The sequence below is a fragment of the Heterodontus francisci genome, chromosome 26 (assembly GCF_036365525.1).
Source record: "Heterodontus francisci isolate sHetFra1 chromosome 26, sHetFra1.hap1, whole genome shotgun sequence".
Lineage (NCBI taxonomy): Eukaryota > Metazoa > Chordata > Chondrichthyes > Heterodontiformes > Heterodontidae > Heterodontus > Heterodontus francisci.
Window position 1 is genome coordinate 69,271,308 of NC_090396.1, and position 27,567 is coordinate 69,298,874.

A 27,567-nucleotide genomic window follows, 5' to 3' on the forward strand; every position below is an offset into this window, starting at 1 on the left:
CCCTGGTTCAATGAATAGTGCAGGAGGACATGCCAGGAGCAGCACCAGGTATACCTCAAAATGAAGTGTCATCCAGGTGAAGCTACAAGCCAGGACTACATGTGTGTCAAACTGCATAAGCAGCATGCAATAGACAGAGCTAAGCGATCCTGCGATCCCACAACCAACGGATCAGATCTAAGCTCTGCAGTCCTGCCACATCCAATCGTGAATGGTGGTGGACAATTAAACAACTAACTGGAGGAGGTGGCTCCACAAATATCCCCAGCCTCAATGATGGGGGAGCCCAGCAGATCAGTGCAGAAGGTAAGGCTGGAGCATTGCAATAACCTTCAGCCAGAAGTGCCAAGTGGATGATCCATCTCGGCCTCCTCCTGAAGTCTCCAGCATCACAGATGCCAGTCTTCAGCCAATTCAATTCACTCCATGTGATATCAAGAAATGACTAAAGGCGATGAGCCCTGACAACATTCCGGTAATAGTTTTGAAGACCTGTGCTCTAGAACTAGCCGCGCCATTAGCCAAGCTGTTCCAGTAGAGCTACAACACTGGCATCTACCCGGCAATGTGGAACATTGCCCAGGTATATCCTGTACACAAAAAGCAGGACAAATCTATCCCGGCCAATTACTGCCCCATCAGTCTACACTCGATCATCAGTAAAGTGATGGAAAGGTGTTGTCGACAATGCTATCAAGTGGCAATTGCTTAGCAATAATCTGCTCAGTGACGCTCAGTTTGGGTTCCACCAGGGTCGCTCAGCTCCTGACCTCATCACAGCCTTTGTTCAAACATGGACAAAAAAGCTGAGGTGAGAGTGAGAGCCTTTTATATCAAGGCAGCATTTGACCGAGTATGGCATCAAGGAGCCCTAGCAAAACTAGAGTCAATGGGAATCGGGGAAAACTCTCCGCTGGTTGGAGTCGTACCTCGCACAAAGGAAGATGGTTGTGGTTGTTGGAGGTCAATCATCTGAGCTCCAGGATATCACTGCAGGAGTTCCTCAGGGTAGTGTCCTAGGCCCAACCATCTTCAGCTGCTTCATCAATGACCTTCCTTCAATCATAATGTCAGAAGTGAGGATGTTCGCTGATGATTGCATAATGTTCAGCACCATTCGCGACTCCTCAGATACTGAAGCAGTCCGTGTAGAAATGCAGCGACCTGGACAATATCCAGGCTTGGGCTGATAAGTGTCAAGTAACATTCGCACCACACAAGTGCCAGGCAATGACCATCTCCAACAAGAGAGAATCTAACCATCTCCCCTTGACATTCAATGGCATTACAATTGCTGAATCTCCCACTGTCAACATCCTGGGGTTACCATTGACCAGAAACTGAACTGGAGTAGCCATATAAATACAGTGGCTACAAGAGCAGGTCAGAATCTTGCAGCAAGTAGCTCACCTGCTCACTCCCCAAAGCCTGTCGACCATCTACAAAGTGTGATGGAATACTGTCCACTTGCCTGGATGGGTGCAGCTCCAACAACACTCAAGAAGCTTGAGACCATCTAGCCAAAGCAGCCCAATTGATTGGCACCCCATCTACAAACTTTCACTCCCTCCACCACCGACGCACAGTGGCAGCAATGTGTACCATCTACAAGATGCACCGTAGCAACGCACCAAGGCTCCTTAGACAGCACCTTCCAAACCCGCAACCTCTACCACTTAGAAGGATGAGGGCAGCAAATGCATTGGAACACCACCACCTGCAAGTGCCCCTCCAAGCCACACACCATCCTGACTTGGAACCATATCACCATTGTTTCACTGTCGCTGGGTCAAATTCCTGGAACTCCCTTCCCAACAGCACTGTGGGTGTCCCTACCTCACATGGACTGCAGCAGTTCAAGAAGGCAGTTCACCACCACCTTCTCATGGGCAATTAGGGATGGGCAATAAATATTTGCCTGGCCAGTGATGCCCACATCCCCATAAAGAAATTAAAAAAAATTCAGAAAGACAGATGTGTTCTGGAGCAGAAGTTTCAGAGCATAGTCACCCAATACATTGTTGGGAGTAGAGAAGCTGGTGAGGAAGACTGGCATATCAGCAGAGTGCGAGGGTGGAAAGGGTAAATAGGGCAGTGAGGTAAGATTGAAACTAAGAGGTGGTGGTAGAAACGGGATATTCATACAATAAATCAAACAGTATGAGAGGAAGACCAACAAGATATGTGGGCAAGATAGGGACAGTTACCTAATAAATGTTCTGTACACTAAAGCATGTGGCATAAGAAATAAAACACATACAAGCAGCACAAATTCAACTTTAAGTTTAGGCCGTAGTAGCCATTAGAGGCTACAAGCTGGGCATGATTGTGAGCTAACTATTTCAAACTATAGGATCTTTAGAGAAGACTGGGAAATTAGGAAAGGACAGGGGAGCAACAAAATTAAGAACACAACCACGGCAATAGGAAGAAGGTTTGGAAGTAGGTAGTGGAAATGCTGAATACAGAGCAGCAGAGGATGCAAGAATCTGGTAGGAGTTGTACATCGACCTCCTGATAGTAGTGACACAGTGAAGAGATGTATAAACATGAAGATTAGGGAGGCATGTTGCCACAATGGCTTCCCCACTCAGGCCATTGATTAAAAAATTGCAGCCGGATGCAAGAACATCATCTGATCCTGATCTGCATGGATTCACATTCCAGACAGTAGGCTTGGAGCAGGACTGTATTGGGTAAGTCATTTTAATTGCCAACCCTCCCAGTTTTCGCCAAGCAGGTCAGGTTAAATCGACCTAAACGTTTCCAATCTATAAAAATGCCATTCAGATTACTCTAGTATTAGCTGAAGGGATTGAGTAAATTGCAAGTTGTGGTCACTGATCACCTCAATCTGATTTGACATGAGGATATAGCAGTGCTTCGATTATCTCTGGAAATGTATGAATAAATTGGAGTGTGGATTCCAACAGGCCAAAGGCTACTTTTATATCTCACTTCATGAAATACTAATGTATTTGCTGCTTCCATTGTGTGGGAGATACGTTTCTTTTTCTGTATTTTCTCTTTCTCATACTTCTTCCTCCTTCTGTTTGCTTCCTTCCTGTGACTGAAAGAAACTGAAAGTATATGTTTCGGATCCCAAGCAAGGGAAGGCCTGTGGTTTCATCTGTTAATTTCTTGGAGGAACTGGTGTTCTTTGTTATTTCTTCTTTGTTAATTTGCTGACTTCACTCATTTTGTGGAGAATAAAGTACTGCACCTGGGACTGAATAATCTTCCTTTCTGCTTGATCAGACAACAGCTGCATCTATTTGAGGGCTCCAGCAAAAGTAATTATTTATATGGCCCGGCCATTAAACACTTGAAGCGTATTTTCAGTTTATGAACAACAGATGTTTGATATCACCATTTTTTGTATCTAAAATGACTTTCTACAAAATATAATGCCCTAGTATTTCAAAAATAATTATTTTAAACTTGAGACATTTTAGGGAATGGTACAAAAATCCAGTCCCAGTTCTGAAAGATTTCATAATTAATGTGCAGAAAGGCATTCCATTCACGTACAACACTTTGATGCTGTTTGTGGTTATAATTAAGGATCAGTGTGTTTCATGCTGGAATGGTAGAGAGAGAGAGAACTGACTGAAGGTCAGGGATCCCCATCCCAGCATTAAACCTGCTAGATCTTTTATTTTAACCATTAGCAGAACAGGTTGAGCTTGTTCCTGGAATGTATACTCATTTCACTTGCACTGCTCATTAATATCCACCAGTGAGATCACCAGATTTCTTCAACCTATATTCTAATCTTTAATTTGTCCAACAAAGATGCAGAAAGAAACTTGGGTTAACGCTCACCCAGTTGTGGATCAGACACCTCGTTAATGACCTGGCTGCTCAGAAGTCCTTCAAATGTAAACTGGGCACAGAACAATAACTTCAAATAAATAATTTTTTGGCACATACTTTTCTGGCAATATCAATGAATTAGTTAATCAGGTTCAGATTTTCAATGAACTGTCAAAGCAAACATCTGAACTCAAATCGTCATCCGACTCGTGCACCAGCCCCAGTTTTGGACTTGGCAAATGCAAGAATCTAAAAGAAGCAGAATCCAAAAGAATATTGTGACATTTTGAACTCTAAGTATCCATTGAGGGTGTGTCATGAAGTGTACAGAAAACCATATTGTGAATATTAAATGGGGATCATAAGGTTCAAGGTATAGTTGGTGAATTTATTTCAAATGAAGGGCTTTTGAATTTAAGTTGCCATTTTCGATCAACAGGAAGCAAAATCTGACATAGATAGCAACATAGAAGCTGCATGTTACCCAACTGCATCCAGAAGTGATTTGTTTACTGAATAGGTGTATCCGTAGGCCTGTAGCTTGTATTCGCAAACATTGGCAGGGTGAGTGCATTTAACTGGTTGTTTGCACCTACAGAACCAAATGGTGAAAGAACTGGAGGCTCGTGTACATCAGTTAACCATAGAGGCCGAGAATAGCACTTTGGTGCGACAGAAACTGACACAAGAAAAGGGGGAACTGGAGCAGCGTTGCCAGATGATATGCTTGGAGCTGCAGGAGGTAAAGTTAAGGTACGTAGTGCCCAGAAAATAGTATGAAATGACTTGCTACAACAGGAGTGTTCTGTTCTGCACTTATGGAAGAACTTAAGGGTAGAATAGAGGGATTCCTACTTTCTATTTTCTCATGTTGCACCTGACTTGGGAATGCATTATGCTGGCGCTGGGTGACGAAAGTATAAAAAAAGATTCTGTTCCCTGCAACTGATATCTTTTACCTTGATGACTACACAAAATGTAAAATTTAAGGAAAAGTACAATAACAAAGGAAAGGATACTCATGATACACAATAACAAGTAGCCCATAATTGTAGCAGACTGTACTCAAAATGTTTGCTTTTTGTACATTGCATGGCAAGTGGTACACTTGGAAATAACTATAAAGAGAACACTAAGTCACAGAATTGAGCTTAGTCATAAATGTAACTGAGAGGGGCCTCACCAAAGTACATAAGATAGAAAACAGTATAGAAGAACAATACAGTAAATTCAGAATGCTCCATCTGTTTAAACTATGTTAGTAAAACAGGGAGGACATTGGATAATGCTAGTCAAAGCTTTATGGTTGGTATCAGGACATTCTTCAAAGAGAACATGTTGAGTGGACTTCCAGGTAGAGCAGTGGAGGCATTTTATATACAGCTGGAAAGGCTTGACTTTTTGAATTGATGAGCTAGGATGGGCCAAATAACAATGGAGAATCCTCCTATTCTAACGAGTGCTTCTGCAAGCCATGGTTAATTTTGTGATTTATCTTCTGCATACAAAAGATACGCGAAACATCTAGAATAGGCTCCACAGACAGGAGAAAGAGCATATGAAGTTTTGCAGCTGGATTTCTGTGTTGACCTTTTAATATAAACAGTATTTAGTGATTCCTTGTGATGTATGCCTTTTGCATGCTTGATCTGTCTTTTTTTAAAAAGAAATAAAGGCACAGGCAGCTGCATTAAAGTGATTAATAACTGAAAGATCCGATAATGCAATGGTGAGCGTCTCCTGAGTGCTCACTCCCACTATAAGCGTTGCAGATGAGGAAGAGAGGCCTTTTCTATGCCCATTGCATTGTAACCACCCAGTAACTAGACTGCTAGAAATCTTTCTGCAAGGCTCGTGAAGGCTATGAGAAGTATTTGAGTTGGGTGGGTTTGGTGGTCTCCCTATAATAAGGCTGAGCAGTATGGTATGGACAGGTGGGTGATGGCATGGCTGGTTTCCACTGTTCACCTCTCAACTGACCACAGACACAGTGTTTTTGTGTTACCAGTGTTTCAACCCCTCTGTTTTACTTGCCAAATAAACAGACAATAACTGGTTTTCTTGTAGGTTTGAAACAGAAGATTAACTATTTATTAAACAATATTTCATTCCCCGAAATGTTTGCAACACCACTCACGCATGCATTCACTCTCACATGCACACTCGAGAGAAGACAGAAGGTAAACGGTAAGAGTTTAAGGTGTAAAACATAGAACAAAATACAGCACAGAAGAAGGCCATTCAGCCCGTCATGTCCGTGCCGACTGAATAAGCTATGGACCCAAACTAATCCCACCTTCCAGCACCTGGTCCATAGCCTTGCAGGTTACAGCACCTTAGGTGCATGTCCAGGTACCTTTAAAAGAATTGAGGGTCTTTGCCTCCACTACTGATCCTAGCAGTGAATTCCAGAACCCCAACACCCTCTGGGTGAAAAAGTTTCTCCTCATGTCCCCTCTAATCCTTCTACCAGTCACCTTAAATCTGTGTCTCCTAGTAACCGACCTCCCTGCCAGGGGCAACAGGTCTTTTCTGTCTACTCTATTTAGGTGTCTCATAATTTTGTAAACCTCAATCAAGTCACCCCTCAGCCTTCTCAATTCCAGGAAAAACAAGCCCAACCTATCCAATCTTTCCTCATAGCTGCAACCCTCAAACATTCTTGTAAATCTCCTCTACACTCTGTCCAGAGCAATTATGTCCTTTCAGTAATGTGGTGACCAGAACTGCACACAATATTCCAGCTGCAGCCTAACCAGCGCTGTATACAACTCCAGCAGCACATCCCTGCTTTTGTACTCTAAACTTCGGCCTGTAAAAGAAAGCAATCTAAATGCCTTCTTCACCAATCTATCTACCTGTCCTGCCACATTCAAGGACCTGTGGACATGTACTTCAAGGTCTCTCGCTTCTTCTGCGCCTCTCAATCTCTTCCCATTTATTGTATATTCCCTCGCTTTATTTGCCCTCCCCAAATGCATTACTTCACACTTCTCTGGATTGAATTCCATTTGCCACTTTCCCGCCCACTCAACCAAACCATTGATATCATTCTGGAATCTACGGCTGTCCTCCTCACTATTAACTACACGGCCAATTTTTGTGTCATCAGCAAATTTCCCAATCATGCCTCCCACATTTAAGTCCAAATCATTATTATACACCACAAAGAGCAAGGTACCCAACACTGATCCTTGTGGAACACCACTGGAAACCGCTTTCCGTTCATAAAAACATCCGTCGACTACTACCCTTTGTTTCCTGTCACTGAGCCAATTCTGTATCCAACCTGCCACCTTCCCTCTATTCCTTGGGCTTTCATTTTACTGACTAGTCTGCCATGCGGGACCTTGTCAAATGCCTTACTAAAATCCATGTAAACCACATCCACTACCCTCATCAATCCTCCTTGTTCCTTCCTCAAAAAAGTCAATCAAATTAGTAAGACATGACCTTCCATTAACAAACCCATGCTGACTATCCCTGATTAATCTGTGCCTTTCTAAGTGACAGTTTATCCTATCCCTCAGAATAGATTCTAACAATTTACCTACCACCGAGGTCAGACTGATCGGCATATAATTACCTGGCTTATCCCTTGCACCCTTCTTAAACAATGGTACACGTTTGCAGACCTCCAATCATCTGGTACCTCGCCAGTATCTAGTGAGGATTTGAAGATGATCCTCAGCGCATCTGCTATTTCCTCCCTGGCTTCCTTTAACAGCCTGGGATGTCATACAAGTCTGTCATTTCATGGAAAGGTGAATTTCTGCAGTGGCAGGCCTGGTTGCTGGTTGTCTGGTAATTGCTGGGCTGTTGCAACCTTCTGACAGTCCTCTTCAGGTTGAAGACGGTGCTGATGGCTTAGTTCAATTCTCACAGGTAGAAGAGTAGTTTTACAAAGGCACTCTCTTGTCTCTGCTGTAGCTACCTTGCAACTTGTCTCAGCAGGGTGCAAGTGTGTTGGCTGGAACTGATCTCTCTCTCTCTCTCAGCCTTGCTGGAATTCAAGATGGCTTTAGATGTTTTTCTGTGTGGCTGAGGAGAGACCAGACTGATTTTGATGTCTGAGGTTCTGAACTGGCCAGATCCCTCCCCTCCTTGGTTCCTCAAAACAACTACCTTTTAAGGAGAACTAACAAATGTCCATTTGGTTTTAGGTTTCAGTTCTTACTGGGCTGCACAAAGACCTTTTGATGGCCCCATTTTGAGGATATGAGGGCTGTTCATACCCCATTGTAGTGAAGGTTAGTTGGAGACAAAATGTCTGGGGAAGGCTTTTGTCTTAGTTTGTTTGAGTATATTTCACATCCATGTGTGATTATCTGTCTTATTTCCATGCAGATGGCGTTGATTGATTTTCAGTCTTAATGGATGATGGATATGGATTACAGTGCAGGGGGTGATATGAAACATGACTTGCCCTCCATTTTGTTGACAGCCCATGTCCCAATCTTTTAAATTTGTTCTAAGTTTTATAACTTTTCAGTTTGTTTCTGTATTTTCATCGCTACACTCCTCGTGAGCATGACAAGTGCTTCAGCTGCAGAGTGTATGTTTGAAAAGGGAACTAAAGAGGAGGCTCTGCCAGCACTCTATGGCTAGCCAAAAACCTGTTACAACATTGTTCACACTCCCCTGTTTTCATTCCAAATGTATATCCATGTTGCCCAACTCTGATTTTAAAGTAAAATTTTTGCAGTGCCAGGTTCAATTTGTTGTTTGTGCTTAGTTGGCTGATCTCAGCTGTTGGAGTATGCTGCTCAAGTAGAAGACCTTAATGAAGCATTTCACAGAGACAAAATAGCACATGGTAGGATGGCACAAGGGGACAGCATTAGTGCCAGATTCCTAAAAGTTACTTTGTATTGGGAGAGGGGGGTGGTGACAAAGGTAATTTTCTTGAAGTGCTGACTTGACTTAGGAACGTAGGAACAGGAATAGGCCCTTTGAGCCTGTTTCGTCATTCAGTGAGAACATGGCTGATCTGCAACCTAACTTCATATACCCGCCTTTGTCCCTTATCCCTTAATACCTTTCATTAAAAATCTATCAATCTCAGATTTAAAATTAACAGTAGATCTAGCATTAGTTGCTATTTGAGGAAGAGAGTTCCAAAGTTCTACCACAATTTGTGTGAAGAAGTGTTTCCTAACTTCATTCCTGAAAGGTCTGGCTCTAATTTTTATACTGTGCCCCTTCGTTCCAGACTCCCCTACTAACAAAAATAGTTTCTTCCCATCTGTTCCCCTTAATATCTTGCAAACTTTGATCAAATAACTCCTAAACCTTCTAAATTCCAGGGAATACAACCCTAGTTGTTTAATTTCTCCTCATAGCTTAACCTTTGGAGTTCAGGCGTCATTCTAGTAAATCTACATTTCACTCCCTCCAAGGCCAATATATCCTTCCGAAGGAGTGGTGCCCAGAATTGCTCACAGTACTCCAGTTGTGGCCAAGGGCTTTGTATAGCTGAGGCATGACTTCTACCTCCTTGTATTCTATACCTCTGGACATAAAGGCCAGCATTCAATTAGCCTTTTTGATTATTTTCTGTACCTGTTGATGACATGTTAGTGATCTGTGCACCTGGATCTCCACTCTTTCAAGATTTTCACCATTTAGAAGGTACCAAGTTCTATCCTTTTTAGGTCCAAAGTGGATGACCACACATTTGCCTATGTTGAAATCCATTGCCACTGTTTTGCTCTGTAATTTCACACTTCCATCTGCAGTGCTTATAATACTATTTTTGTGTCATCGGCCAATTTAGATATGCAGCTTTCTATCCTATCATCCAAGTTGTTAATGCATCCATTGAATAGTTGAAGCCCCAACACGCAGCCTTGTGGAACACCACTAGTCACATCCCTCCTGTCTGTCTCCTTCTGATCAGCCAATTTCCTAACCAGGTCAATAATTTGTCTTCAGTTCCATGATCTTCAACTTTGGCTAAAAGTCTCTTATGAGGGACTTGATCAGATGTCTTCTGGAAGTCCATATAAATAACATCCATAGACATTCAGTCCACTACTTTAATCACCTCTTCAAGAAAATTCAATCAAACTTATCAGGCATGACCTGCCCTTTACAAATCCATGCTGGCTGTCTCTGATCAGCTGAAAACTTTCAAGGTATTCAGTCAACCTATCCTTAATTATAAATTCTAGTAATTTCCTGACAACAGATTTTAGACTAACTGGTCTATAATTCCCTGGTTTCCCTCTGTCATCTTTCGTAAATAGCGGAGTAACAGGCGCAATTTTCCAGTCTAAAGGAACAGTTCCTGAATGAAGAGAAGTTTGGAAGACTATAGTTAGGGCATCACCTACTTGGGGCTGCCTTGGAAACTGGGGAATAGATGGTGCTCAATTGCGATTGTTCCCCACAAGAATAGGATTCCGGTGAGGCTGAAAATTATCAAGTAAACTGAAACCAATAGCCCTTAGGAAAGTTCTTTGGATCACTACAGCAAGTATATTGGGTGCTTGGGAGTAATCAGGAAGGGGGACAAAAGGGTTTTGCTCTTATGAATAATGTGTAGGGCAGTTTGTGGAACATCATACTGGGAATGGAGGTAAAGGCAGTTGTATGTTCCTCCTGCAGAATGTGGGAGGTAGGGGTCGCCAAGAGTGTCCCTGCTGACTGCATCTGCGGGAAGTGCACCCAACTCCAGCTCCTCGCAGACCGCGTTAGGGAACTGGAGCTGGAGCTGGATGAACTTCGGATCATTCGGGAGGCGGAGGGGATTATTGACAGGAGTTATAGGGAGGCAGTCACACCTCAGGTAAAAGAAGTAGGTAGATGGGTTACCGTCAGGGGAAGGAAAGGGAACCAGCAGGCAGTGCAGGGATCCCCTGTGGCCGTTTCCCTCAACAACAGGTATACCGTTTTGGATACTGTTGGGGGGGACGACTTACCAGGGGTAAGCAATGGGGTGCAGGTCTCTGGCACAGAGTCTGTCCCTGTTGCTCAGAAGGGAAAAGGGAAGAGGAGCAGAGCATTAGTCATTGGGGACTCCATAGTTAGGGGAACAGATAGGAGGTTCTGTGGGAACGAGAGAGACTCACGGTTGGTGTGTTGCCTCCCAGGTGCCAGGGTACGTGATGTCTCCGATCGTGTTTTTGGGATCCTTAAGGGGGAGGGGGAGCACCCCCAAGTCGTGGTCCACATAGGCACCAACGACATAGGTAGGAAGAGAGATGGGGATTTAAGGCAGAAATTCAGGGAGCTAGGGTGGAAGCTTAGAGCGAGAACAACCAGAGTTGTTATCTCTGGGTTGTTGCCTGTGCCACGTGCTAGCGAAGAGAGGAATAGGGAGAGAGAGGAGTTGAACACGTGGCTGCAGGGATGGTGTAGGAGGGAGGGTTTTAGTTTCCTGGATAATTGGGGCTCTTTCTGGGGTAGGTGGGACCTCTACAAACAGGATGGTCTTCACCTGAACCAGAGGGGTACCAATATCCTGGGGGGGAGATTTGTTAGTGCTCTTCGGGGGGGTTTAAACTAAATCAGCAGGGGAATGGGAACCTAAATTGTAGTTCCAGTGTACAGGCTGTTGAGAGTAGTGAGGTAGGGGATAAGGTTACAGGGACGCAAGAGGGCACTGGCAAGCAAGAACTTGGTTTAAAGTGTGTCTACTTCAACGCCAGGAGCATCCGGAATAAGGTGGGTGAGCTTGCAGCATGGGTTGGTACCTGGGATCCTGATGTTGTGGCCATTTCAGAGACATGGGTAGAGCAGGGGCAGGAATGGATGTTGCAGGTTCCGGGATTTAGATGTTTCAGAAAGAACAGAGAAGAGGGTAAAAGAGGGGGGGGTGTGGCATTGTTAATCAAGGAAAGTATTACAGCGGCAGAAAGGACGTTTGAGGACTCGTCTACTGAGGTAGTATGGGCCGAGGTTAGAAACAGGAGAGGAGAGGTCACCCTGTTGGGAGTTTTCTATAGACCTCCGAATAGTTCCAGAGATGTCGAGGAAAGGATAGCGAAGATGATTCTCGACAGGAGCGAGAGTAACAGGGTAGTGGTTATGGGGGACTTTAACTTTCCAAATATTGACTGGAAATACTATAGTTCGAGTACTTTAGATGGGTCTGTTTTTGTCCAGTGTGTGCAGGAGGGTTTTCTGACACAGTATGTGGACAGGCCAACCAGGGGCGATGCCACATTGGATTTGGTACTGGGTAATGAACCCGGCCAGGTGTTCGATTTAGATGTAGGTGAGCACTTTGGCGATAGTGATCACAATTCGGTTAGGTTTACCTTAGCGATGGGCAGGGACAGGTATATACCGCAGGGCAAGAATTATAGCTGGGGGAAAGGAAATTATGACGCGATTAGGCAAGATTTAGGATGTGTAGGATGGGGAAGGAAACTGCAGGGGATGGGCACAAACGAAATGTGGAGCTTATTCAAGGAGCAGCTAATGCGTGTCCTTGATAAGTATGTACCTGTCAGGCAGGGAGGAAGTTGTCGAGCGAGGGAGCCGTGGTTTACTCAAGAAGTTGAAGCGCTTGTCAAGAGGAAGAGGGCGGCTTATGTTAGGATGAGACGTGAAGGCTCAGTTAGGGCGCTTGAGAGTTACAAGCTAGCCAGGAAGGATCTAAAGGGAGGGCTAAGAAGAGCAAGGAGAGGACACGAGAAGTCATTGGCGGATAGGATCAAAGAAAACCCTAAGGCTTTCTATAGGTATATCAGGAATAAACGAATGATAAGAGTTAGAACAGGGCCAATCAAGGATAGTAGTGGGAAGTTGTGTGCGGAATCAGAGGAGATAGGGGAAGCGTTAAATGAATATTTTTCGTCAGTATTTACAGTAGAAAAAGAAAATGTTGCCGAGGAGATTACTGAGATACAGCCTACTAGGCTAGATGGGATTGAGATTCACAAGGAGGAGGTGTTAGCAATTTTGGAAAGAGTGAAAATAGATAAGTCCCCTGGGCCAGATGGGATTTATCCTAGGATTCTCTGGGAAGCCAGGGAGGAGATTGCAGAGCCGTTGTTGTTGATCTTTAAGTCGTCATTGTCGACAGGAGTAGTGCCGGAGGACTGGAGGATAGCAAATGTTGTCCCCTTGTTCAAGAAGGGGAGTAGAGACAGCCCTGGTAATTATAGACCTGTGAGCCTTACTTCGGTTGTGGGTAAAATGTTGGAAAAGGTTATAAGAGACAGGATTTATAATCATCTTGAAAAGAATAAGTTCATTTGCGATAGTCAGCACGGTTTTGTGAAAGGTAGGTCGTGCCTCACAAACCTTATTGAGTTTTTCGAGAAGGTGACCAAACAGGTGGATGAGGGTAAAGCCGTGGATGTGGTGTATATGGATTTCAGTAAGGCGTTTGATAAGGTTCCCCACGGTAGGCTATTGCAGAAAATACGGAAGTATGGGGTTGAAGGTGATTTAGAGCTTTGGATCAGAAATTGGCTAGCTGAAAGAAGACAGAGAGTGGTGGTTGATGGCAAATGTTCATCCTGGAGTTTAGTTACTAGTGGTGTACCGCAAGGTTCTGTTTTGGGGCCACTGCTGTTTGTCATTTTTATAAACGACCTGGATGAGGGTGTAGAAGGGTGGGTTAGTAAATTTGCGGATGACACGAAGGTCGGTGGAGTTGTGGATAGTGTCGAAGGGTGTTGTAGGGTACAGAGGGACATAGATAGGCTGCAGAGCTGGGCTGAGAGATGGCAAATGGAGTTTAATGCGGAGAAGTGTGAGGTGATTCACTTTGGAAGGAGTAACAGCAATGCAGAGTACTGGGCTAATGGGAAGATTCTTGGTAGTGTAGATGAGCAGAGAGATCTTGGTATCCAGGTACATAAATCCCTGAAAGTTGCTACCCAGGTTAATAGGGCTGTTAAGAAGGCATATGGTGTGTTAGCCTTTATTAGTAGGGGGATCGAGTTTCAGAGCCACGGGGTCATGATGCAGCTGTACAAAACTCTGGTGAGGCCGCACCTGGAGTATTGCGTGCAGTTCTGGTCACCGCATTATAGGAAGGATGTCGAAGCTTTGGAAAGGGTGCAGAGGAGATTTACTAGGATGTTGCCTGGTATGGAAGGAAGGTCTTACGAGGAAAGGCTGAGGGACTTGGGGTTGTTTTCGTTAGAGAGAAGGAGGAGGAGAGGTGACTTAATAGAGACATACAAGATAATCAGAGGGTTAGATAGGGTGGATAGTGAGAGTCTTTTTCCTCGGATGAGGATGGCAAACACGAGGGGACATAGCTTTAAGTTGAGGGGTGAAAGGTATAGGACAGATGTCAGAGGTAGTTTCTTTACGCAGAGAGTAGTAGGGGCGTGGAACGCCCTGCCTGCAACAGTAGTAGACTCGCCAACTTTAAGGGCATTTAAGTGGTCATTGGATAGACATATGGATGTAAATGGAATAGTGTAGGTCAGATGATCGGCGCAACATCGAGGGCCGAAGGGCCTGTACTGCGCTGTAATATTCTAATTCTAATTCAAAAGGCAGGTTTGATTGGGGAGAAGTCAGCAAAGCAGGCTAGGGGTGGGAGAGGCTGGTGATTAGGGCTGGGGAGGCCGAAGACTTCCTTGAAGGGCAGGAAGGAGCACTTCTGCTTTTCCAGGCCCACAAGGGATGCTGGAAAAGACATTAATCTGGTGCAGCCAGCAGTTCCTAAATCCCTTTCAGTGCTTGGTTTCCCAACGAAATGGAAACTCATGCCAGGAGCGGTAAATTTTAAATCCAGTTCCGAGTTGTACATTGGGGGCCTGATGTAAATATGTTAATTAATTGTCCTGCCTCTCTGTGACGAGTCACTTGGACATCCCAGTGTCCATCGCGTAAAAAAGGTGACGGGTGTGTGCACATTCCCGTATTTCACTCTTTAACACAGTTTGCCTGACATCCAGTACTGGATGGGCAGAAATTTCCTATAACTAAATATTTGGAAGACTGAAGTCATTGTCTTCTGTTCCTGCCACAAACCCCATTTCCTAGCCACTGACTTCATCTCTCTCCCATTGAACTGTCTGAGGCTGAACCAGACTGTTTGCAACCTTGGTGTCATATTCAACCCCGGGATCAATTTCTGACCACATATCCACGCCATCACTATAACCGTCTATTTCCACCTCCGTAAGATCGCATGACTGCACCATTGCCTCAGCTCATCTGTTGAAACCCTCATCCATGTCTTTGTTATCTGACTACTGACTTGACTTACCTGACTTGACTACTCCTATGCACTCCTGGCTGACCTCTCATCTTCCAAACTGCATAAACTTAAGGTCATCTAAAACTCTGTCTATATCCTCCCTCACACCAAATGCTGTTAACCTACCACCCCTTGTGCCCGCTGACCTACATTGGCTCCCGGTTAAGCAACGCCTATATTTTAAATTCCTCATCATTGTTTTCAAATCCGTCCAAGGCTACCTTCGCTACCGTTGTAACCTCCTCCAGCTCGACAACCCTCCGAGATCTCTGCTTCTCCAATTCTGAGCTCTTGCGCGTCCCCTATTTTAATCATTCCACCATTGGTGGCTGTGCTTTCAACTGCTTGAGGCCCCAGTTTCTGACTTTCCCTCCTTAAATCTCTCCAGTTCTCTACTTCTCTTTCCTCATTTTAAAATGTTCCTTAAATCTTACCACTTCTGCTCCTAATTTTTTTTTGTTTAGCTCGGTGTCAAATTTTATTTGATAAGACTTCTGGTGAGGGGCCTTGGGATATTTACTATGTTAAATGTGTTATATAAATGCATGTTGCATTCGTTATAACTCCTGACTCTCTCCCAGCCATTGAGGGAGGGTTAATATTGAGGCCTTTAATTTTGTTCACTCTGTTATCTTGAATTGTCTCCTAGTCTCTTATTTTTTCCATTCTGCCTGTTTATCCTTGCTGGCACTTTATCTCACAAATATTAAATTGAAAGGTTTTTACTTGACTATTTTTGAGCTTCTGCCTACCATTTTCAGGAGCACGTTTAAAGAAACTCAGGTTCTTTAAAGTCAGTTCTTAAATCATTTTAAAGCTCAATCTTGGAAGGTTCACTTAATTATTACAAAAAAGAAGACGATAACAACTGGACAATTAAATTGGCACTCAATGAGGTTAATAACATAAGAAACACAGTTTTAATTTATCCTTTAAATATCAGCCTTTTGAAAGATGGCTCCATTTTCCATTTTGGTGCAAAAGTGTGATTGCAGTCCTCAAACAGAGAAATAATGTGGCTTGTTATGGATTTGCACATTCACCCTTTGATCATTTATGATTTTGATTTGGTTTAAAGCCAGATTTTAAATGTTTGCTTGGGGCCAGTTATAACGTGTGCTTCTAAATGTGTTCCATTAAATGTTTTAAAATGGTTGCAAAATGTGCATCAAAAAACAGAGAATGAAATGTTAAGTTTTGAATTTTTTGCAGAAATAAGGGAGCAAGTTAATGTGTAAAATGCATGTTTTAAACTAATCAATTAAATAAAAATGAAAAAATGAAGTATCAGGCTACAAAATAATGTATTCTGTACATTTTCCTTCCCCTTTAACTATTCCGCTGCATGATATATGGAGTGGTATTTACTTTCCACTAATCCACTGCAGATTTAAATCCTGTAATCTTGTAGCAATAACACCAAAATGTAATCACTTAGTGGCAATGTTATCAGAGACTTTTTTTCAGCTGCTAACCCAAGTGTATGTATCACTGGATATAGGATTTGTTTACATATATGTGTATATAAAAATCCAATTTTCATTTTTTTTAACCGTTCTGCATGCGTTTTTAATTAAGTTTCTGCTATATGATATAGTAAATGTGTATTGCGTTTTATAACAATTAAAATCCTGTATATTTTACAAACAATACAGTTGCAAAATTGAAAATTAGTCTCTGTCTACATTAATATTATTCACTGCTTGAGTTTACCTCCGTGTTCCTGAACCATTTTTATATATCTAATGTATACATGCCATTCAATAACCTACCAACGATCTGCAATATAAATGGTATTTAAGATGTGAATGAGTCACTCAATATATAATCACTTCAGTTATGGCATCTCCACAACCCAGCTGTTACCTCAGTCTTTGATAAACTCTATGTTTGTTTGATGGGGAAAACATTTACAGCATTGTGTTTCAAGGTTATTCAGATGGCATTCAGAAAAAGAAAGACTTGCATTTAATTTGCGCCTTTATGACCTCAAAATGTTCCAAAGCAATGAAGTACTTTTGAAGTTCTTCTTTGGCCTCCTTGTCTCGAGAGACAATGGGTAAGTGCCTGGAGGTGGTCAGTGGTTTGTGGAGCAGCGCCTGGAGTGGCTATAAAGGCCAATTCTAGAGTGACAGACTCTTCCACAGATGCTGCAAAAAAAATGTGTTTGTCGGGGCTGTGACACAGTTGGCTCTCCCCTTGCGCTTCTGTCTTTTTTCCTGCCAACTACTAAGTCTCTTTGACTCGCCACACTTTAGCCCCGCCTTTATGGCTGCCCGCCAGCTCTGGCGATCGCTGGCAACTGACTCCCACAACTTGTGATCAATGTCACAGGACTTCATGTCACGTTTGCAGACGTCTTTAAAGCGGAGACATGGACGGCCAGTGGGACTGATACCAGTGGCGAGCTCACTGTACAATGTGTCTTTGGGGATCCTGCCATCTTCCATGCGGCTCACGTGGCCAAGCCATCTCAAGCGCCGCTGACTCAGTAGTGTATATAAGCTGGGGATGTTGGCCGCCTCGAGGACTTCTGTGTTGGAGATACGGTCCTGCCACCTGATGCCAAGTATTCTCCGGAGGCAGCGAAAATGGAATGAATTGAGACGTCGCTCTTGGCTGACATACGTTGTCCAGGCCTCGCTGCCATAGAGCAAGGTACTGAGGACACAGGCTTGATACACTCGGACTTTTGTGTTCCGTGTCAGTGCGCCATTTTCCCACACTCTCTTGGCCAGTCTGGACACAGCAGTGGAAGCCTTTCCCATGCGCTTGTTGATTTCTGCATCTAGAGACAGGTTACTGGTGATATTTGAGCCTAGGTAGGTGAACTCTTGAACCACTTCCAGAGCGTGGTCACTGATATTGATGGATGGAGCATTTCTGACGTCCTGTCCCATGATGTTCGTTTTCTTGAGGCTGATGGTTAGGCCAAATTCATTGCAGGCAGCCGCAAACCTGTCGATGAGACTCTGCAGACACTCTTCAGTGTGAGACGTTAAAGCAGCATCGTCAGCAAAGAGGAGTTCTCTGATGAGGACTTTCCCTACTTTGGTCTTCGCTCTTAGACGGGCAAGGTTGAACAATCTGCCACCTGATCTTGTGTGGAGGAAAATTTCTTCTTCTGAAGACTTGAACGCATGTGAGAGCAGCAGGGAGAAGAAAATCCCAAACAGTGTGGGTGCGAGAACACAGCCCTGTTTCACGCCACTCAGGATAGGAAAGGGGTCTGATGAGGTGCCGCTATGCTGAATTGTGCCTTTCATATTGTCATGGAATGAGGTGATGATACTTAGTAGCTTTGGTGGACATCCGATCTTTTCTAGTAGTCTGAAGAGACCACGTCTGCTGACGAGGTCAAAGGCTTTGGTGAGATCAATGAAAGCAATGTAGAGGGGCATCTGTTGTTCGCGGCATTTCTCCTGTATCTGACGAAGGGAGGACAGCATGTCAATAGTGGATCTCTCTGCACGAAAGCCGCACTGTGCCTCAGGGTATACACGCTCGGCCAGCTTCTGGAGTCTGTTTAGAGCGACTCGAGCAAAGACTTTCCCCACTATGCTGAGCAGGGAGATTCCACGGTAGTTGTTGCAGTCACCGCGGTCACCTTTGTTTTTATAGAGGGTGATGATATTGGCATCGCGCATGTCCTGAGGTACTGCTCCCTCATCCCAGCACAGGCAAAGCAGTTCATGTAGTGCTGAGAGTATAGCAGGCTTGGCACTCTTGATTATTTCAGGGGTAATGCCGTCCTTCCCAGGGGATTTTCCACTGGCTAGAGAATCAATGGCATCACTGAGTTCCAATTTTGTTGGCTGTACGTCCAGCTCATCCATGACTGGCAGAGACAGGGCTGCATTGAGGGCAGTCTCAGTGACAACATTCTCCCTGGAGTACAGTTCTAGGTAGTGCTCAACCCAACGGTCCATTTGCTTGCGTTGGTCAGTGATTGTGTCCCCTGATTTAGATTTGAGGGGGGCGATCTTCTTGATGGTTGGCCCAAAAGCTCTCTTAATGCCATAATACATTCCTCTGATGTTTCCGGTGTCTGAGGCCAGCTGAATATGACTGCATAGGTGTTGCCAGTAGTCATTTGCGCAGCGCCTGGCTGTTCTTTGTGCAGTTCTTCTGGCTGCTTTAAGTGCTACGGATGTTAACTTGTTGGGGGCTTTCTTGTAGTTCAACAGTGCAACTTTTGAAGTATAGTCACTGTTATAATGTAGGAAATGCGGCAGCCAATTTGCACATAGCCAGATCCCACAAATAGCCATGTGATAATGATCAGTTGATGTTGTTTGAGGGATATATATTGGCCAGGACATTGGGGAGAACTGCCCTGCTCTCCTTTCGAATAGTGCCAGGGGATCTTTTAAGTGCACCTGAGAGGGCAGACGGGGCCTCAGTTTAACGTCTCATCCGAAAGATGGCACCTCCAACAGTACAGAAATCGCTCAGTACTACACTGGAGTGTCAGTCTGGATTATTGTGCTCAAGTCCTGGAGTGGGACTTGAACCCACATCCTTCTGACTCTGAGACAAATTAAATTGCTTTGTCACATATCATTTGACCCCCAAGCTACAAAGCATCCTTTTAATAGCTGAACTTCGTTGGTCTTTGAATGATATATACAGCATTCTCTTTACAACATTTCTTTAAAACTAGTAAACCATACAATAACATGAAATGGTTTATCTCCTTATTCAGTAATAAAAATTTTGCTGATCGCTAAAACCTATTAGCAATAAAGCAGTACCATATTGTCATTGACAGTGTTCCAGAGAGAAATGTTTAAAACATGGCATTGATTAAAGGTAAGTTTGCTGTCAGAAATGCACCCTGAAGATTATGAGAAACTTTGTAATACATTCTTCCAAATTATTTATTTTCTTGCCCCCTCAGATACAGCTCCCTTCAAAAAGAAAAGCAGCAAATGTTGGAGGGGCATGAAAAAACCGTAAGGCAAATGCAAAATAAACATGACTCTGAGCTCAACTACGTAAAGCAGGAGCATGCACATTCAGCAGCCAAGGTATACATCCTCCTTGCCATACATGTGTATATAAAGTAACACCATCCATTCATTTAAGCTCACCCTGTTTATCGCTAAGTCTTTGATATGTAAAAATCACTGAGTTTTTCATGTGTGGTCCTTCAAATTTTCAAATCTCCATTTGGCAAAATTTTTACAACAGTATTGTGCCTCACAACACACCAGATTATCTTTTACATTCATGCTGTCTTTTGTTGACACAGTTTTGTTCTATTCTGAGTTTGAGTATTGTGCAGAAGCCTTAATTATTAACGTCACTGCTGTTTTTCTTTTTCTCAATTCTCTTGCACCAGGCAGCTGATGTTATTGAAGAATTGGAACAGAATGTCTTCGAGCTGAAGAAAGAACTGCAGGAAAGTGAGCATCAGAAACAGCAACAGCTGAGGGTAGGTTCTCAGAAAGCTGGAGATAAGGAAGGTAATCATAGAATGGTTACATCACAGAAGGAGGCCATTCAGCCAGTCGTGTCCGTGCCAGCTCTCTGCATGAGATAGTCCCACTCCCCCACCCTTTCCCTGTAGTCTTGCAATTTTTCCTCTTCAGATAATTATCCAATTCCCTTTTGAAAGCCACGATTGACTCTGCCTCTGTCACACTCTCAGACAGTGTATTCCAGATTCTAACCACACACTGCCTGACAAAGTTTTTCCTCATCTCACTTTTGGTTCTTTTGCCAATCACCTTAAATTTGTCTCCACTGTTTCTCGACCCTTCTGTCAGTGGGAACATTTTCTCCCTATCTACTCTGTCCAAACCCCTAATTATATTGGACACCTCTATTAAATCTTCTCTCAACCTTGGCGAAATTGGCGAGTGCTTTTTAAAATGCCTCCCAGACGACTTCCTGGATCATTACTTTTCTAGTCGAGCAAGGAAAAAAACATTGCTTGATTAGGGAGATAAAGTGGGATAAATAATTGTTGTAAGAGTAGGAGAACAATTGGAAAATGGTGACTGAGTTGGGTTCAATGTTAAAAAATGACAACGAGCCAAAGATAAGGATGGTGGACTAGAAAAAAGGCAAAGTCTGATGAGATGAGAAGGAATCTGGCCGAAAATAATCAGGCTGAAAAGTTTGGAAATGGCATTGGATCAGCAGTGGGAATTTTAAAGTTATGAGATGAATAGAGTAAAAAAAACACATTTTAAAGTAAAAAGTCATAAAAAGATGCATCAAAAAGAGAATTTTATGGACAAATCAAAAGTTTAAGACTGGATTAAAATTTAAACAGGAGCCATAACGCGAGTCATGAGGGATATAGGAAGTATAGTGAGAAGGGGAAAAAAGAAAGTGGAAGGCCAACAAAGGAATGTTAAAAAAAGATAAATGAATAATATAAGAGGAAACAATAAACATACAAAAAGGAACAATTGAGGATGAAGGGGGAAATCTAGTTGTGGCAGATGTATGAAATAAATATGTCACATTTATTTTTACAAATGATGGAAGTGAGAATATCCTGCCGAATAGAGAACAATTTTTTGAGGTAACTGTAGAAAAGGACTTGATGCTGAAAAAATTAACAGAACTCAAATTGTCAAATTCACAAGGTCCAGATGGTATGCACCAGGGCTATTGACAGAATTTGGAGAAGCATAAACTGGGCAATATAGATCTGTTGGTCTAAAAGCAGAATCCATAGCTGGAGATCAAATTGGTGAACAGTTGGAAATGCTGAGAATAAGGATAGCCAGAATTGTTAAGTTTTTTGACGAAATCACATTATATAGATAATGGGGATGCAGTAGATGTGTATATGGGTTTTTTGGAAGATGCTCATTAAGGTGATGATTTCCTGACTCTCTCCCACCCAGGTCCTGGACAGATGCAGTGTGAGGAATTAATAATGGGAAACAAGGAAATGGCAGAGACTTTGAACAAATATTTTGTATCTGTCTTTGTGGTTGAAGATGCTAAAATCATCCCAATAATAGTAGAAAATCAGGGGACAAAAGGGAGGGAGGAACTTAAAAATAATCACTATCACTCGGGGGAAAAAGTACTAGGAAAATTAATGGGACTAAAGGTTGACAAGTCCCCTGGACCTAATGGCCCGCATCCTAGGGTCTTAAAAGAAGTGGCTGCAAAGATAGTGAATGCATTGGTTGTAATCTTCCAAAATTCCCTAGATTCTGGAAAGGTTCCAGCAGATTGGAAAACTGCAAATTTAACACCCCTATCCTTGAAAGGGCGGGGGAGACAGAAAGCAGAAAACTGTAGGCCAGTTAGCCTAACATTTGTCATTGGAAAATTGCTGGAATCCATGATTAAGGAAGTAGTAGCATGACATTTAGTAAATCATAATACAATCAAGCAGAGTCAACGTGGTTTGATGAAAGGGAAATCGTATCTGACAAATTTATTAAAGTTCTTTGAAGATGTAACGAGCAGGGTGGATAAAGGGGAACCAATAGATGTGGTTCACCTAGATTTCCAAAAGGCATTCGATAGGGTGCCACATAAAAGGTTACTACGCTCATGATGTTTGGGGTAATATATTAGCATGGATAGAGGATTTGCTTACTAACAGGAAACAGAGTCGGGGTAAATGGGTAATTTTCAGGTTCGTAAACTGTAACTAGTGGGGTGCCACATTGATTTGTGCTGGGGCCTCAACTATTTACAATCTATATTAATGACTTGGATGAAGGGACAGAGTGTGTTGTAGACAAATTAGCTGATGATACAAAGATAGCTGGGAAAGCAAGTTGTGAGGAGGACAACAACAACACCTTTTATATCACTTTTAATGTAATAAAACGTTCCAAGGCGCTTTACAGGAGCATTATACAACAAACTATAATACCAAGCCACAAAAGGAGATATTCGTTCAGATGAGAAAAAGAGGTAGACTTTAAGGAGAGTCTTTAAAGGAGGAAAGCAAGGTGCAAAGGCAGAGAGGTGCAGGGAGGGTATTCCAGAGCTTGGGGCCTAGGCAACTGAAGGCACGACCACCAATGGTGGAGTGACTAAACTCAGGGATGCACAAGAGGCCAGAATTAAAGGAGCACAGATATCTTGGAGGATTGTGAGGCTGAAGGAGATTACAGAGATGGGGAGGGGCAAGGCCTTGGAGGGATTTGAAAACAAGAGTGAGAACTTTAAAATCAAGATGTTGCTTGACCAGGAGCCAGTGTAGGTCAGCGAGCACAGGGGTGATAGTGGAATGGGACTTAGTGTTAGTTAAGACATGGGCAGAAGTTTTTGATGACTTGAAGTTTACAGAGAGTAGAATGTGGGAGACCAGCCAGGAGTGTGTTGGAATAGTCAAATCTAGAGGTAAACAAGGCATGAATGAGGACACAGAGTCTGCAAAGGTCAATGGATAGGTTAACTGAGTGGGCCAAGTTTGGCAGATGGAATATACTGTTGGAAAATGTGAGACTATCCACTTTGGAAGGAAAAAAAGAAAAGCAAAATATTATGTAATTGGAGACAACAGAAGGCTGCGGTACAGAGGGATTTGGGTGTCTTTGTACATGACTAATAAAAAGTTGGCATGCAGGTTCAGCAAGTAATTTGGAAAGCAAATAGAATGTTGGCCTTTATTGCTCTGGGGTTGGAGTATAAAAGTAGGGAAGTCTTGCTACAGCTGTACAGGGCATTGGTGGGAAACACCAAGAGTACTCTACAGTTTTGGTCTCCTTATTTAAGGAGAGATATACTTGCATTGGAGGAAGTTCAAAGAAGATTCACTAGGTTGATTCCGGGGATGAAGGGGTTGTCTTATGAGGAAAGATTGAGCAGGTTGGGCCTACACTCATTGGAGTTTAGAAGATTGTTTTTTTTAGTTTAGTTTAGTTTGGAGATACAGCACTGAAACAGGCCCTTCGGCCCACCGAGTCTGTGCCAACCATCAACCACCCATTTTATACTAATCCTACACTAATTCCATATTACTACCACATCCCCACCTGTCCCGATATTTCCCTACCACCTACCTATACTAGGGGCAATTTATAAAGGCCAATTAACCTATCAACCAGCAAGTCTTTGGCATGTGGGAGGAAACCGGAGCACCCGGAGGAAACCCACGCAGACACAGGGAGAACTTGCAAACTCCACACAGGCAGTACCCAGAATTGAAGCCGGGTCACTGGAGCTGTGAGGCTGCGGTGCTAACCACTGCGCCAGAGGTGATCTTATTGAAACATATAAGATTTTGAGGGGGCTTGACAGGGAAGATGCTGAGAGGATGTTTCCCCTCATGGGGGAATCTAAAACTAGGGGGCACAGTTTCAGAATAAGGTGTCTCCCTTTTAAGACAGAGATGAGGAATTTACCCTCTCAGAGTGGCATGGACAGAGTGGATAGTCAGAAGCTTTTTCCCAGGGTGGAAAAGTCAGTTACTAGGGGACATAGGTTTAAGGTGAGAGGGGCAAAGTTTAGAGGGGATGTGCGAGGCAAGTTCTTTACACAGAGGGTAGTGAGTGCCTGGAACTTGCTGCCGCGGTTGGTGGTGGAAGCAGGTACGATAATGACGTTTAAGAGGCATCTTGACAAATACATGAATAGGATGGGAATAGAGGGATACGGTCCCCGGAAGTGCAGAAGGTTTTAGTTTAGGCAGGCATCAAGATCGGCGCAGGCATGGTGGGCCGAATGGCCTGTTCCTGTGCTGTACTGTTCTTTGTTCTCTTTGTTCAGAGGGTCATTAGTCTTTGGATTTCTCAACTCCAGAGAGCAGTGGAGGCTGAGTCATTGAAGGTGAGGTAGACAAATTTTTAATTTACATGGGAGTCTAAGGTTATGGAGGGCAGGCAGGAAAGTGGCAATGAGGTCATAATCAGATCAACCATGAATTATTGAATGGTGGTGCAGGCTCGAGAGGCTGAATGGCCTACTCCTGCTCCTATTTCTTATGTTCTTATGTGCCTGAATTGTGTTTTGCCTGTCCAGGTTGAAATGTGGCTGAATTTTTTGGGACAGTGCATTAACATGGTCCAGTGGCACCCCTGGCAGAATCTTATGCTGAAAAACAGAGGTGGAAACAAGAGCACAGTTGATCTATTTATTTCAATCTTTGCCATACCCATATAACCTGAATTACCTCTGTCCATTCGCATGTGCATTTTGGCTGCCGTATTGGATCTGAGCTCATTACTTATATCTCTCTTTATCCCTCCTTTCTTGATCCCTCAAAGACCATTCTTTTCTGTCTACTGCCCTTCTTGCTAATTTTTGTTGAAAAAAAAGCAGGACAAATCCAACTTGGCCAATTACTGCCCTATCAGCCTATTCTCGATCATCAGCAAAGTGATGGAAGGGGTCATCGACAGTACTATCAAGCAGCACTTGCTCAGCAAAAACCTGCTCACTGACGCTCAGTTTGGGTTCTGCCCGGGCCACTCAGCTCCTGACCTCATTACAGCCTTGGTCCAAACATGCACAAAAGAGAAAACTCCAGAGGTGATGCAAGAGTGACTGCCCTTGACATCAAGGCAGTATTTGACTGAGTCTGGCATCAAGGAGCCCTAGCAAAACTGGAGTCAATGGGAATCATGGGGAAAACTCTCCGCTGATTGGAGTCATACCTAGCTCAAAGGAAGATGGTTGTGGTTGTTGGAGGTCAATCATCTCAGTCCCAGGACGTCACTGCAGGAGTTCCTCAGGGTAGTGTCCTAGGCCCAACCATCTTCAGCTGCTTCATCAATGGTCTTCCCTCCATCATAAGGTCTGAAATGGGGATGTTTGCTGATGATTGCACAATGTTCAGCATCATTCGTGACTCCTCAGATACTGAAGCAGCCTGTGTCCATATGCAGCAAGACCTGGACAACATCATTCTTGGCATTTCTTCGTGGATGAAGATTTTGGGAAGGTTGTAGTCATCAGTTGCAGGCCTGCTGGTGGCTAGTCAGGCCAATCCGTGACAGCAGATTCTCCCACGGCAGGTACAAGTGAAGGTGTGGTTGCTGCTGGGGGCAATTGGATCTCTCCTTCTCCTTTTCTTTTTCATGCTGGCTCTTCGCTCAGTCTCAAGGTGTCTGTAGCCCTCCTGATGTAGCATCTCCAGACATCACGATCTATGGCCTGTGCTTCCCACTGGCGATGGTCGATGTGGCACAAAGAGAGGGACGTCTTCAGGGAGTCCTTGAAACATTTGCATGGGACCCCTCTGTTCCTTTTACACGTGGTCAGCTCTCCATACAACACGATTTTGGGCAGGTGACTGTCATCCATCTGGGCAACGTGACCCACCCAATGCAGTTGGCTTTGCAGGAGGATGGCCTCAATGCTGGTGATGTTGGCTGTTTCCAGGACTTCAATGTTTGTGATGCAGTCCTGCCAGCGGATCTTGAGGATGCTGCGGAGGCAGCGTTGATGGAAGCACTCTAGAAGACAAACATGCAGGCAGTTTAGGACCCATGACTCGGCACCATACAGAAGGGTGGTGAGGACTTTGGCTTTGTATACCTTGAGTTTGGTCTGTGCTCTGAGGCTCTGGTTGCTCCACAAATGTTTGTAAAGTCTGCCGAATGTACTGTTTGCTTTTGAGAGCCTATTGTCCACTTCCTTGTTTATGGTGACATCAAACGATATGACTCTCCCCAAATAAGTAAATTGCTTGACGGCATTCAGCTCAGTTCCCTCAATGACTATGCTTGGTGGTCTATATTCTTCTTGGGGTGCAGGCTGATGCAGGACTTCAGTTTTCTTTAAACTGATTTTTAGTCCAAAGAGTTGTGCTGCCTCGGAAAAATGTGTTGTTATACGTTGCAGGTCTGACTGACTGTGGGCCGGGACAGCAAAGTCATCGGCGAAAAGAAGTTCACGGATGAGTTCCTGTGTCCTTGTGTGAGCCTGAAGACGCCTGAGGTTCAAAAGGCCTCCTTTCAGTCTGGAAGCATAAGTAAACTCCCTCCTTAAGGTCTTCTGTTGCCTGATGCAGCATTATGCTGAAAAAGATGGTGAATAGGGTCGGGGCCAGCACACATCCCTGCTTCACACCATTGGAGATGTAGAAGGGACTTGAGAGGTTGCAGTTTTGCTTGGCATGTCTGTACTAATTTTCATGAAACTGCTTCACCATGGCCAGGAACCTGGGTGGGCATCCAGGCTTTTCAAGGATTTTCCAAAGTCCATCTCTGCTCACAGTGTCGAATGCCTTGGGAGGTCTATGAAAGTGTCATACAGGCCTTTGTTTTGCTCGCGACGCTTTTCTTGTAATTGCCTCAGTGCGGATACCATGTCTGTGGTGCCTCTGTTTGCTCTGAAACTACACTGGTTCTCTGGGAGGTTTTCTTCCGCAATGGTAGACACAAACCTGTTCAGAAGTATTCTAGCAAGGATCTTCCCAGCAATAGAAAGGAGGGTGATTCCACGGTAGTTGGAGCAGTCTGATTTTTCTCCTTTGTTTTTGTGCAAGATGATGATAACGGCGTCACAAAGATCCCGTGGAATCCTGCCCTGTTCCCAGCATGACGTGAAAAATGCATGGAGCTTGTTGTATAGGGCAGGGCCACCATGCTTCAAGGCTTCAGGTGGAATTCCATCAGCTCCGAGGGCTTTGTTGTTCTTCA

At 43.8% G+C, this 27,567-nt stretch overlaps 1 protein-coding gene across 6 annotated transcripts in view; it reads left to right on the forward strand.

Annotated features, from left to right (window-relative positions):
* The window catches only part of cep112 (centrosomal protein 112), a 669,222-nt gene that overhangs the window by 315,720 nt on the left and 325,935 nt on the right, over positions 1–27,567 (forward strand). For all 6 annotated transcript variants that reach the window (XM_068058509.1, XM_068058505.1, XM_068058504.1 and 3 more), the window contains 3 exons: positions 4,415–4,569; positions 19,893–20,022; positions 20,337–20,429. In XM_068058509.1, coding sequence (XP_067914610.1) covers positions 4,415–4,569; positions 19,893–20,022; positions 20,337–20,429 — 378 coding nt within the window. The remainder of the gene's footprint in view (positions 1–4,414; positions 4,570–19,892; positions 20,023–20,336; positions 20,430–27,567) is intronic.